This window comes from Oncorhynchus kisutch, linkage group LG8 (genome assembly GCF_002021735.2).
Source record: "Oncorhynchus kisutch isolate 150728-3 linkage group LG8, Okis_V2, whole genome shotgun sequence".
Classification (NCBI taxonomy): Eukaryota; Metazoa; Chordata; class Actinopteri; order Salmoniformes; family Salmonidae; genus Oncorhynchus; species Oncorhynchus kisutch.
Window position 1 is genome coordinate 67,057,680 of NC_034181.2, and position 13,382 is coordinate 67,071,061.

The 13,382-nt window shown below is 46.4% G+C and overlaps 1 protein-coding gene across 1 annotated transcript in view; it reads left to right on the forward strand.

Annotated features, from left to right (window-relative positions):
- Nucleotides 1-13,382, forward strand: part of adam10a (ADAM metallopeptidase domain 10a) — an 85,095-nt gene that overhangs the window by 68,199 nt on the left and 3,514 nt on the right. The window contains exons 5-14 of the mRNA XM_031830932.1: nt 2,583-2,683; nt 3,334-3,501; nt 5,589-5,681; nt 6,058-6,241; nt 9,065-9,228; nt 11,760-11,943; nt 12,103-12,253; nt 12,400-12,583; nt 12,699-12,807; nt 12,972-13,192. Of these exons, the coding sequence (XP_031686792.1) occupies nt 2,583-2,683; nt 3,334-3,501; nt 5,589-5,681; nt 6,058-6,241; nt 9,065-9,228; nt 11,760-11,943; nt 12,103-12,253; nt 12,400-12,583; nt 12,699-12,807; nt 12,972-13,192 (1,559 nt within the window). The remainder of the gene's footprint in view (nt 1-2,582; nt 2,684-3,333; nt 3,502-5,588; nt 5,682-6,057; nt 6,242-9,064; nt 9,229-11,759; nt 11,944-12,102; nt 12,254-12,399; nt 12,584-12,698; nt 12,808-12,971; nt 13,193-13,382) is intronic.

Genomic DNA, 13,382 nt, shown 5'->3' on the forward strand with positions numbered 1-13,382 from the left:
CTAATGAACAGATATCTCCACCCTCAGATGAATGTTGCTGCTAGAGATAGTAAGTCTATTATACTGGTATGTTTTAGAGGGCTTTGGATAGAGTAGATGAGGTTATACTAGTATGTTTTAGAGGGCCTTACATAGAGTAGTTGAGACCACACTATGGCCTATGGCTACTATTGTGTACAAAAGCTTTTCATTCCCCTTCGAAGAAGCCGGTTTAGTCCTGAAGCTTGATAGACCAATATTTACTGGTATATGGTTGAGGTTTCATATTGATGGTTTCCTCTTCTCCTCCCAGATTACCCTCAAGATTGCTCAGAGGGGCTTGTTCTGACCACCCAGCAGTTTTTGAAAGGATGAAGAAGTACCAAGTCCTCGGCTTATGGGGATCCCTCTTCAGGTGAGCTTGATAAGACCTGATTAGGGGGCTTTCGCTATTGACTAGAGCTGTGCCATTGACTGTGCGTTGAGTACATTAGGGAAAAGATGCAGTGGAGAGAGGAGACCTCTATTGAAGCGTGCAGTCAGCGTTATTGACTCCATTTCACTGCATGTTACTATCTGGGGACGACTGGGGGAGTGAATAATCTCTCTGCTTGGAACTGATCACAGAGCAGTCTGACCTGACCTTGTTTTATTATCAGCACAGTGTACAGTAACGGCCTGATTGATTGATGGCATATGCATTCAGTTATTCTGTGTATTCAGGGTTGTTGTATTGCGGTGTATAGGTTAAAACTTTCAAAGTGCTGAGTGTGGGATTGTGCTGGCCTGTTTTTTTGAAGTCCTGTCTCAGGTATCTGAAGCAGAGTAGGGAGGGCATGTTGCCCAGGGGAGGGGGAGATGGCTCTGTTATCCCAGAGTCCTCATTAGTGACACACACACACCGCCTCTTCCTCCTCACCCTGCTTGCTCTGTTATGCAGCCCGCTTAGACAGAAACAGAGCTGTCAGGCCTGGTTGACACTGCACCATTCCCCAGTCCCAGAGAGCCCCGGCTGAGGCCGCTGAGTTCACCTCGCTCTGCCCAAACCCAAAACAGCATATCCATATGTTACTCTGCCTACCTCTCCCGCATAATAAGGGTCAGAAGTTTTCCATGGTCACGTAGCCTAACCAGGACAAAAGTAGCTGCCTGCCTCCCAGTATGTCCTCCATACCTGTTCCCAACCCTGCGTCTTCGTCCTGGAACAAATGGCTTTGTTCTGTAGAGACTGACATCAGACAGAGATGGCAGAATTAGTTTGCTGTGAATAGATAAAGCCAACTAGAGAAGAAGTAGAAAGCCCTGTGTTATCCTGTTGACTAAACACACAGCCGTAATTGGAGTTCGTTAGCATTCACGCCTGCTGTGAAGGTAAAGAGTGTATATTACAAAAACCCATTATAAGAGTTTTCAGATTTCCACAGGCAATTATGGCTCTCTGCTAAGAGTTCTGTGTCACTATGGTTTACTCGTTTTCATTAGTGTTTCATTGTGCAGTTCTGTGTTCTGCATAGTGATCGCTGAGCTCATTCTACAGGGGAGCTCTGTACTATGGTGAGACTGCTTGTTTATTGGCTCATTTAGGAACAGGAGGATGATGACAGGGAGGGTGCTCTCCAACTTGATTGCTGGCTGCTCTTCAATGGGTGACATCAGACCAGAGTCAATAGATTTGAATTGGATGCGTTAATCAAAATGATGTTCCGTTTTATGAGAAAATTGGATCTGTGCACCTGCTTTAGGCAGATGCCCGTGAAAAAACGTTGTTCTTGATGATCACCATTTTAGCTGGGTTGTAAAGTACTCAGCTCTGTGTCTGATTTGACTGATTTGGTCCTATGGGGAATGCTCCAGCAGCCAGCCAGTACACAGAGGGACACCGCACCACATGTTGTTTTGGGCAATGGCATTATTTGTCAGCAGAGGGCACGGACACGGTCACTGCTTAGATGTAGGTTTAAATCTGGACTCTGTGGTATCTCAGACCGTTCTTTGACATTGATTTGTGTTAGTAATTGTGAAGGTGTATTGCTGAATACTGGACTTTTCTGAATACTGTAGTTGCATGTAGTAGTGTTGCTCCTTATTGAGTCTGGTGTTTTTCCGAGCCTCTGGCAGAGGAAGGTAGAGGAAAGTCGAGCAGTGAGTGAGTCAGTGACATGTAATTTTAGAGGAAGACTGCTTTGTTATTCTCCAGCCTGGAGAAGGAGACACCAGCGGTGAACAGAGGCTTATTCTTTCAGTTGGCGTAGACGGTCTGTGTGTTATGCCTTGTTACACACACACACAGAGAGATATTAACTACAGCTTCTTTCTGTCCTAATGAACAGATATCTCCACCCTCAGATGAATGTTGCTGCTAGAGATAGTAAGTCTATTATACTGGTATGTTTTAGAGGGCTTTGGATAGAGTAGATGAGGTTATACTAGTATGTTTTAGAGGGCCTTACATAGAGTAGTTGAGACCACACTATGGCCTATGGCTACTATTGTGTACAAGCTTTTCATTCCCCTTCTAAGCCGGTTTAGTCTGAAGCTGAGAGAACCAATATTACTGGTAATATGGTTGAGTTCATATTGATGGTTTCCTCTTCTCCTCCCAGATTACCCTCATAAGTATGGCTCAGAGGGGGGCTGTGCTGACCACTCAGTGTTTGAAAGGATGAAGAAGTACCAGGCCTCGGCTATGGAGGAGCCTCTCAAGGTGAGCTGATAATACCCCCCTGTGAAACCAAACCTATATCTATACAGCACTCACCAATACTGTACAACCACGTACACATTCTGGACACAGTACTGGATGACCATACAAATCACCTCGCGTCTTCTTGCTCCATGGTAGAAAAACACTTAGCATGATAAGGAAACATGGAAGTGATTAAGTCAAACTTGTTATTGGAGCTGTAACGAGAGCCAGATTCTTCTTATTGTTCCTGGGTTCTTATCCCTTTCAGCTCTGTGGATGACTGACTAGAGTGATGTCACAGATCATCTGGCAGGGTGAGGAGTTAGTGTTCTCTCTCCCCAGGGATGAGTCAGAACAGACCAGGGGTGTGTCAGGGAATGTTTCCCCATGTTCTGGAAGACCTCTCCCTCCTCCCTTCAGAAGCAGGGCCCTCATTCTCCACATTTGAAGACATGGGATTTTTCCTGACCAAAATGGCTAAAATCCTTACACATTCCTGTTGGTCACCTTCTCATGTAATTTCTTAGTCTTGGGATCTTTTTTTCTACCTCCCCTCTCTCACTCTATCTCCCCTCTTCCAGCTCCCCTCGTTCCACCTCACTCTCCCTCACATCCATCTCTCCCTCCTAGTTGACTAATGGTAGTCGTTCCTCTGGTTGTCTCTGCAGGAGCCCAGCAGTGTGGTGGAGGAAGCAGAGAGGTCCCATGGACATGGTCCGGTGATCCTGAGGAAGAAGAGAGCAGCTCAGATAGAGAAGAACACCTGCCAGCTCTTCATCCAGACTGACCACCTCTTCTTCAAGTACTACGGCACCAGAGAGGCTGTCATCGCACAGGTACTGAGGCTGTACACACACTAGGGCTGTCCCAGACTAAAAACAAATATTGGTTGACCGAGAGTCATCTGTTCTTTCAACTATTCTATTGGTCTACATTTTAAGTGTATTTTTCCATATATAGAAACACCTGAAGTTTGAATAAAATCAACAATATGCACTGAGCTTGTCTGATGCTTTAAGCTCACTGATTGATTAAATAAGACACAAATGATTCAAGAAGGGAGCCCGATGGCCACACTGTGTTAAAATTTAATGACAGTGAGAGCCTGTGTGACTGGTGCACGTTGTCTCTCTCTCCTCCCTGCTGCAGCGAACAGGTACCACAGCAAGTGTTTATTGCCGCTGTCTGTGCTGAAGCTGCAACATAATTACAGCCATTTTGTTTCTGACTGAAACGTTCTTACTGAAATACCTAATTTGTTTAGGAAAAACCTATTCCCTAGAACATTTGCTCTCTTTACGTAAAACATGTATGCAGTGCATGCACCTGACCAATAGGGTCTGACCTATAACCTATCATAATCACATCAATAAAATGTTTGGAGCAAACTCTGAACACTGTAACACGTGACAGCAAAATGGATGAGGAGGACGCGGAAAATAAACTCGAAATGGGGGAATGTTTACTGGTTGCGCAGGAGGGAAAGGGGAAGTTAGATGTGTGTAAGACATTTGACTTACTTGTGGAAACTATTGAAGAGAAAGGAGGAGATCTGAATGAGTATTGTGTAGCAAACAGTTGCTGTTAGATTACAATATTATACTTTTTTCTGCCCGTTTGGAAGTGTAAACAACACTATATAAAATAGAACAGACTCTGGTATTACTTATAATGAAAAACATTTGCAAAGCCTTTAAAGCATAGCAAAGATTTATAAACAGACAGATTTGTGAAATTGCTTTATACAACATTTTGCATGAGGATTGGTGCTCACGGAATCAGTAGGCTATTAAACAAACACTCAAACTGTCAATAGAAGTAGGATCTGTCTTATTTCTGTAGATGTATATGGACGATTTATAAAGCCAGGCATGTTTAACAGTTTGGTTATAGACCTAATTAAGTTGGTTTCCTCACTCCGCTACTGCCTCTGTCGCATTGTTCTCAACACCATTATTATGCACATAGCAACATATAGGGAAAGGCACCAATTCAACGGCGCACTGAAGATTACGTTTCAGAACCGTGGACAGAGCCCGTTATCCATCGCGGGAGAAAGCACTTTTGTTATATAATATTATTTAGTTTATCAGTGTTGCACCATTATTCTTATATAATATATTATTTTTACAATTTCAGTAGCACATTTTAGAGGGATGTACTGTGCCATCACAGTGGCCTCCAATGGATTAGTCCACTGAGACGAGCACGAATCAGACAGGTGTGTTATACGCCATTAATTATTTGTTACAATTTGCAACTGCTCGACTAATGAAATCTCGGTTGACCAACAGCATATCGACCAAACAATCGACTAAATAAGGTCAACCCTTAATACACACACACACTCGGCAGGGGGAAACCAGGGCCTGCCCTTTAATTCTGCCAGGAGAAATGGATTACAAACAGAATAGTGTTTGTCTGTGGGTCTGATCAGTTGTTGTTGGCTGGCTTCCTTCAGCCAGCCTGCCCAGCATCGCAGACTTGTTCCTCCTGACTGAGTTCTATAGCCTAACAAATCAGATGCCGAGGAAATGCTGCCTTTCACAGTTGGGGGTCCAGTTAAAGGAGAGACTTGCTGATTAAAATGTCATTTCTGTGGACACTCACTCTCCCCATAGGTGAGAGAAAGAAAAAAGGTTCAGTGTGATGAAGTAAATGTGTTCGTTAGGATTGTGGTTTAGCTCTGAGACTAGAGGCTTGTTTATAGGATGGGCTGGACCGTATGGAACAAGTCATCAACAGATTGATTCCAATTGGCTGAACACTGATTCTGTAGTTAGAGATATTATTCATGTGTTCATTGGTGGGCTAACAGACATGTCATGTCTTTAATGCCATGCTATGATTTATCTGATGTTCTCTCTGCAGTGCAGTTGTTCCACACTTCTCATAATATAATATATACTATTTTATTCTCTAGATCTCCAGCCATGTAAAGGCCATTGACTCCATCTACCAGGGTACTGACTTCCTGGGCATCCGTAACATCAGCTTCATGGTCAAAAGGATCAGGGTGAGTTTGTGTTCAGGCCTGGGGGGTGTGGGTGGTGAGCACCACCATTTGCCTCACTCATCAGTATTCCACCACACTCCAAGACCTAATAAATCCTTAAAATCCTCAGGTGAACACCAGTTGCCATTTAAAGTAGGGAGCTCAGGGCTGCATTCCAACATTCAAAACAACTCTCACAAAAGGTTTCTCTGGGGCCAAGGAGCTGGCAACTTTAAGTAGAATCATTTCTCTCTGACTCTCTCTTCAAACACACATTAGAATAGTTACCTTTAGCAATGATGATTGTGATGAAGACACAGTGGCCTTTGTGTGAAGTCTCTTCTCCAATACCTACTCATTACCTATTCAATGAGCCCATTCCTTTCGATCTCTTCAGATAAACACGACCAGTGATGAGCGGGACATCACCAATCCGTTCCGCTTCGCTAACATCGGGGTGGAGAAGTTCCTGGAGCTCAACTCAGAGCAGAACCATGATGACTATTGCCTGGCCTACGTCTTCAGCGACAGGGACTTTGACGACGGGGTGCTGGGCCTGGCCTGGGTCGGAGCTCCTGCAGGTACACACACACCAATTGAACTTGTGTACTGTACTCATTTGCATAATGGCTCTCAGGGTAGGAATTTAGTGGAGAATTAAAACAGAAAACTGAGAATAGTGGACATTTATGCCTACTTAAAGAGTAGGAAGGTATAGCATCCAAGAAGTCACTGAAGTGACCAGTGGTCTGTGAGAGACTCCCTGGCTCCAGTATCTCTAATGGGATCACTCTATTCTAAAGAGGAGAAGAAGCTAAAGCTGTGCTGGAGGTTCCCTGCTCTGCCCTCTGAGTCCTGCACTCTATCAGAACACTCAATGATCCTCCATTAACCCCCCCACCCCCCACCCTCTCGTTCCACCAGCATGTCTGTAATTTAATTTTCAAGGCCGAGGAGGACTGGATTTGCTAAGGCATCGTCTCCACGCTGTTTCCACTTGAAATGCATTTTTAAGTTGTTTAAATTTTGCCTACTCGGTATATTTGTGTGTTCCACTTTCTCCCTCCCTGGGTGTTTGTCAAAACTGCAGCGCTCTCCAAACAAGGTTCACTCAAGGACAAAGGAGTTACATTCAGAGTCCTTCTCCTGAAGGAAGTTCTTAGATGTTTGTAGAATGTGAAACAGTCCATGGAGACGATCGTACACCCCTTTCTATAGCCTGCATCTGGGTCTCCCTCTGGTCTCCACCAACCCCATAGTGGTGACAGGCAGTCAGTCAGTAGTGTGGACTGTGAGAAGGTTGAAATCAATGAGACAGTCACAGCACACAGACAGAAATGGCCCTGTCACACACACACATACAAGTAGGCTAAACAAGTAAAGGCTCAACACCTCTGAATGAATGATTCACACTAGAATAATATGAAGTTGTTGAGTGTGACTGGAACAGTATGCTGTCCAGCGACAGGGGTGGCCCAGAGCCCTCGAGCGACGGGGGTGGCCCAGAGCCCTCGAGCGACGGGGGTGGCCCAGAGCCCTCGAGCGACGGGGGTGGCCCAGAGCCCTCGAGCGACGGGGGTGGCCCAGAGCCCTCGAGCGACGGGGGTGGCCCAGAGCCCTCGAGCGACGGGGGTGGCCCAGAGCCCTCGAGCGACGGGGGTGGCCCAGAGCCCTCGAGCGACGGGGGTGGCCCAGAGCCCTCGAGCGACGGGGGTGGCCCAGAGCCCTCGAGCGACGGGGGTGGCCCAGAGCCCTCGAGCGACGGGGGTGGCCCAGAGCCCTCCTGTGCTGGCTGACGGGTCATAATCAGATAGAACAGGAGTCCATACAGATGCAGGCTGTGCCTGGTTCAGGATATCCTCACAGTAATAATCAAGAGGTAGAGAGAGTGGACAGTACTGTAGTTGAACCCCACATTCACATGTTACTGCTATAAGTTTATTTCAATGCGCAGCAGCCCCAGAGGTCAGAGTTCAGGCTTTGTTTTCCTTCATGAGGTTTAAATGAAGGGTCGGTGTCAGTTGGTCCAGGTATCGTCAACATATCTTGATTAACTTCTGACTCACAGAACCCAAGATGAAAAACAACAACAAACATTAGGAATCAATACAGGCAAATAAGCAATGTTCTAAGCAGGCTGAATCGATCTGGGTCTGTAGAGCTGTAGAGGGAGGCTGTGGGCTTGTAGAGAAGAGATCTGCCTTGAACGCTCCAGTGGAGTGGACTGAGAACAGACGGCTACTAGAGACACCAGTCAGGCCTGGGTAATGGGCTTTTTAATGGATTTGAACCATTACCACACTCATAAGTGACTTCAATGGAGGCATTCCTCCTACTCTTAGCACACACCATTTTCCACACACATACCACGTACCACACTACACACACACAAATATGTGCCTATATTGTAAAGTGCTTAGGTTTCACGTTTCTGTGTGTCTAAAAGCTGTTGTAGTCAAAGGTGTGGCCTCCTTATGACTAAGCACACAGGCTATTCTCAGATAAAGATGTCGCCACTGCCTGGCATTCCAGCAGAGCCCCAGTCCTCCTAGCCTGGCTGGTTAGAAAATCGAAATCCTCCATGGTCCACAGTCGTAGGTGAGATTGGACCTTACACCCCCCCCCCCCCCCCCACACACACACACAAACTGTGTAGTGCAGGGGGAGCCTAGAGGCAGACCGGCAATGTGCCAGCTGAATCTAATAGTACTGTAGGGTGGAATAGAGAATCTGTTCTGACTCAGCTCTGTCTGCCACTGCTCACTCCCACTATCTGAGCTGACTTTAAACACTCCTTTTAAACACAATATGAAACGGGGGCCCTATTCAATCCAAACCAGGTTTCCCAAATTGATTGCTAAAAATCTAAGTGTGTGAATATGCTCCACACTCGCACTATACAGCTGACTGGCCATGTCTGTCAATGTGTGTGTTCCAGACAGTGCGTTTCTCTCTTTGAAAATGGGTAAGTGAGCGAGTTTAAATTGGCATTCTCAGCGGATGTGGAGCAGCACCCTTCAGCTCGGGCACAGCAGGGGAGCTGCCACTCTCCCCCTGCGGGCATATTCAGCACCACCTGGCTGCTCTGCTCTCATCTTCCTGCTGCTGTCTTGTCTCACCTACAAGGGTGGACGCTGGGCCCAAAATACCCTCTGCTCCCCTACAGTAGCAAAGACTTCTGCTTATTCACTCCAGGCAGAGTATCAGGTTTAATTTACTCCAATAAGAGTGTCACTTCATTTCACTGTCACTTGTGTCAGAGTTGGAAACAGTACATCATCAGTGCCGTGGAAATCTTCCTATAGTCCTGTTAGTTTGTTGGGTGGGATACAGTATGAAAGAGAATCCTCCTCCTCCATGGTGTGTACAGTATGTAATCTTGAGTGGTTTTACTGTGTTCTTAGGGAGCTCCGGAGGTATCTGTGAGAAGAGTAAGTTGTACTCTGATGGGAAGAAGAAGTCTCTAAACACCGGCATCATCACGGTGCAGAACTACGCCTCCCATGTCCCCCCCAAGGTCTCCCACATCACCTTCGCACACGAGGTTGGACACAACTTTGGCTCTCCGGTGAGCATTCTGTCCTGGGCCTTGTCTGGTTCTAGTATGGTCTTTTATCTGCACATGCTAATCAGTTGTATAGTGGGGCAAAAAAGTATTTAGTCAGCCACCAATTGTGCAAGTTCTCCCACTTAAAAAGATGAGAGGCCTGTAATTTTCATCATAGGTACACTTCAACTATGACAGACAAAATGAGGAAAAAAAATCCTGAAAATCACATTGTAGGATTTCTAATGAATTTATTTGCAAATTATGGTGGAAAATAAGTATTTGGTCAATAACAAAAGTTTCTCAATACTTTGTTATGCACCCTTTGTTGGCAATGACAGAGGTCAAACGTTTTCTGTAAGTCTTCACAAGGTTTTCACACACTGTTGCTGGTATTTTGGCCCATTCCTTCATGCAGATCTCCTCTAGAGCAGTGATGTTTTGGGGCTGTTGCTGGGCAATACGGACTTTCAACTACCTCCAAAGATTTTCTATGGGGTTGAGATCTGGAGACTGGCTAGGCCACTCCAGGACCTTGAAATGCTTCTTACTAAGCCACTCCTTCGTTGCCCGGGCGGTGTGTTTGGGATCATTGTCATGCTGAAAGACCCAGCCACGTTTCATCTTCAATGCCATTGCTGATGGAAGGAGGTTTTCACTCAAAATCTCACGATACATGGCCCCATTCATTCATTCCTTTACACGGATCAGTCGTCCTGGTCCCTTTGCAGAAAAACAGCCCCAAAGCATGATGTTTCCACCCCCATGCTTCACCATGGTATGGTGGTATGGTGTTCTTTGGATGCAACTCGGCATTCTTTGTCCTCCAAACACGACGAGTTGAGTTTTTACCAAAAAGTTATATTTTGGTTTCATCTGACCATATGACATTCTCCCAATCTTCTTCTGGATCATCCAAATGCTCTCTAGCAAACTTCAGACGGGCCTGGACATGTACTGGCTTAAGCAGGGGGACACGTCTGGCACTGCAGGATTTGAGTCCCTGGCGGCGTAGTGTGTTACTGATGGTAGGCTTTGTTACTTTGGTCCCAGCGCTCTGCAGGTCATTCACTAGGTCCCCCCATGTGGTTCTGGGATTTTTGCTCACGGTTCTTGTGATCATTTTGACCCCACGGGGTGAGATCTTGCGTGGAGCCCCAGATCGAGGGACATTATCAGTGGTCTTGTATGTCTTCCATTTCCTAATAATTGCTCTCACAATTGATTTCTTCAAACCAAGCTGCTTTACCTATTGCAGATTCAGTCTTCCCAGCCTGGTGCAGGTCTACAATTTTGTTTCTGGTGTCCTTTGACAGCTCTTTGGTCTTGGCCATAGTGGAGTTTGGAGTGGGACTGTTTGAGGTTGTGGACAGGTGTCTTTTATACTGATAACAAGTTCAAACAGGTGCCATTAATATAGGTAACGAGTGGAGGACAGAGGAGCCTCTCAAAGAAGAAGTTACAGGTCTGTGAGAGCCAGAAATCTTGTTTGTTATTGACCAAATACTTATTTTCCACCATAATTTGCAAATAAATTCAATAAAAATCCTACAATGAGATTTTCTGGATATTTTTTCCTCATTTTGTCTGTCAAATCAAATCAAAATCAAATCAAATGTATTTATATAGCCCTTCGTACATCAGCTGATATCTCAAAGTGCTGTACAGAAACCCAGCCTAAAACCCCAAACAGCAAGCAATGCAGGTGTAGAAGCACGGTGGCTAGGAAAAACTCCCTAGAAAGGCCAAAACCTAGGAAGAAACCTAGAGAGGAACCAGGCTATGTGGGGTGGCCAGTCCTCTTCTGGCTGTGCCGGGTGGAGATTATAACAGAACATGGCCAGGATGTTCAAATGTTCATAAATGACCAGCATGGTCGAATAATAATAAGGCAGAACAGTTGAAACTGGAGCAGCAGCACAGTCAGGTGGAAGTTGAAACTGGAACAGCAGCATGGCCAGGTGGACTGGGGACAGCAAGGAGTCATCATGTCAGGTAGTCCTGGGGCATGGTCCTAGGGCTCAGGTCCTCCGAGAGAGAGAAAGAAAGAGAGAAGGAGAGAATTAGAGAACGCACACTTAGATTCACACAGGACACTGAATAGGACAGGAGAAGTACTCCAGATATAACAAACTGACCCCAGCCCCCCGACACATAAACTACTGCAGCATAAAAACTGGAGGCTGAGACAGGAGGGGTCAGGAGACATAGTCATAGTTGAAGTGTACCTATGATGAAAATTACAGGCCTCTCTCATCTTTTTAAGTAGGAGAACTTGCACAATTGGTGGCTGACTAAATACTTTTTTGCCCCACTGTATATGTTTGAGTACCACTTTGTTGAGATACTCACCATAGGATCTGTCTTGGTTTAAAGTCCCAGTAGTGGAGGAGTCTATGTTAATGCCCTCCTGAAGGAGGAGAGGGATGCTCATTGGCTCCCTATGAACCTCTTCCTTGTGGTTTAACAGCATGACTCTGGGACAGAGTGCACTGAAGGAGGAGAGGGATGCTCATTGGCTCCCTATGAACCTCTTCCTTGTGGTTTAACAGCATGACTCTGGGACAGAGTGCACCCCAGGAGAGTCCAAGGCCCAGGAGAAGAAGGAGCAGGGGAACTACATCATGTACGCCCGGGCCACGTCAGGGGACAAGCTCAACAACAACAAGTTCTCCATCTGCAGCGTGAGGAACATCAGTCAGGTCCTGGAGAAGAAGAGGGGCAACTGCTTTGTGGGTAAGTGCAGTCTTTCTGAGGTTGTGTGTGTGTGTCCGCACATGAACTTGCGGGCGTCCATCTTTGCATGTGCATAGGAAGTATGGGTGCGCTTGTCATTGGAATGGACATCCAAGGTTATGTGTCCTCTTGCATCTCATCACTCCTGTTTTTGTACAGAGTCTGGACAGCCCATCTGTGGTAATGGTCTGGTGGAGGCAGGGGAGCAGTGTGATTGTGGTTACAGTGACCAGTGTAAAGACGAGTGCTGCTACAACGCCAACGAGGCCGACGGCAACAAGTGCAAACTTAAGCCCGGCAAAATCTGCAGGTAGGTGGCCAATAATGTACGACAAAATGTTGTTGATTTTATGGTTAGTACTGTTGTAGTATTTATTGAATATAGTATTCAACTTGTTTCTGCCTTAGTAAAAAGGAAGTTGAAGCTGACTTGGTGTGTGTGTTCTGTGTTGTCAGTCCCAGCCAGGGTCCGTGCTGTACACCGACGTGCAACTTCAAGGGCTCCAATGATACGTGTAGGGAGGAGTCAGAGTGTGCTGAACAGGGCATGTGTAACGGAGGCACTGCCCAGTGCCCCACCTCTGAACCCAAAGCCAACTTCACCGCCTGCCATGGAGAGACACAAGTCTGCCTCAACGGGGTATGGTCTAGCTCTCTGACCAAACGTGTGTTGAAGTGCTTTAAATCATGACAATGGAGCATAGCTGACACTCACCCTGTTTTTCCCTTTCCCTCTCCACGTCTCTGTCGACCAGGGCTGCTCTGGCTCCATCTGTGAGAAGTATGATCTGGAGGTGTGTACCTGTGCCAGTATTGAGGGAACAGACGAGACTGAGCTGTGCCACGTCTGCTGTCAGGAGAGAAGTAAGTGTCTGTTATTTACCTGTTACCACTATCGCCGGCTCATTATTGGCCATCTGTCCCAATATGACATGCATCTTAAACCACCAAGACCCTGCAAAGACTGGGACTGTCCTGTTAGCAGTGACCTCACAGTGGTGTGCCCCGTCTCCTCCCCCACCCTGCAGTGAAACCCGACACCTGCAGCAGCACAGGCTCCGAGAAGTGGGCCCGCTTCTTCAGCAAGAAGATCACCACGCTGCAGCCAGGCTCCCCCTGCAATGACTTCAAGGGTTACTGCGACGTGTTCATGAGGTGCCGGCTGGTGGACGCAGACGGCCCCCTGGCCAGGCTAAAGAAAGCCATCTTCAACGCAGAGCTCTACGAGAACATTGCGGAGTGGATAGTGGTTAGTGTCCCAGGCCCAGCCAATGTCCTAGTTGTACTGTAGTTACCTGTGTTGTTCAGAATATTAGTTCACCCTACTGCTGAAACTGTCACTCCCGTTGGCATAAAAACAATTTCAGGGGCTAAATACTTATAAAATGTTATTACCAGTTTCAATATGAAAGTTGTCAGACACTGAGAAAATATGACTT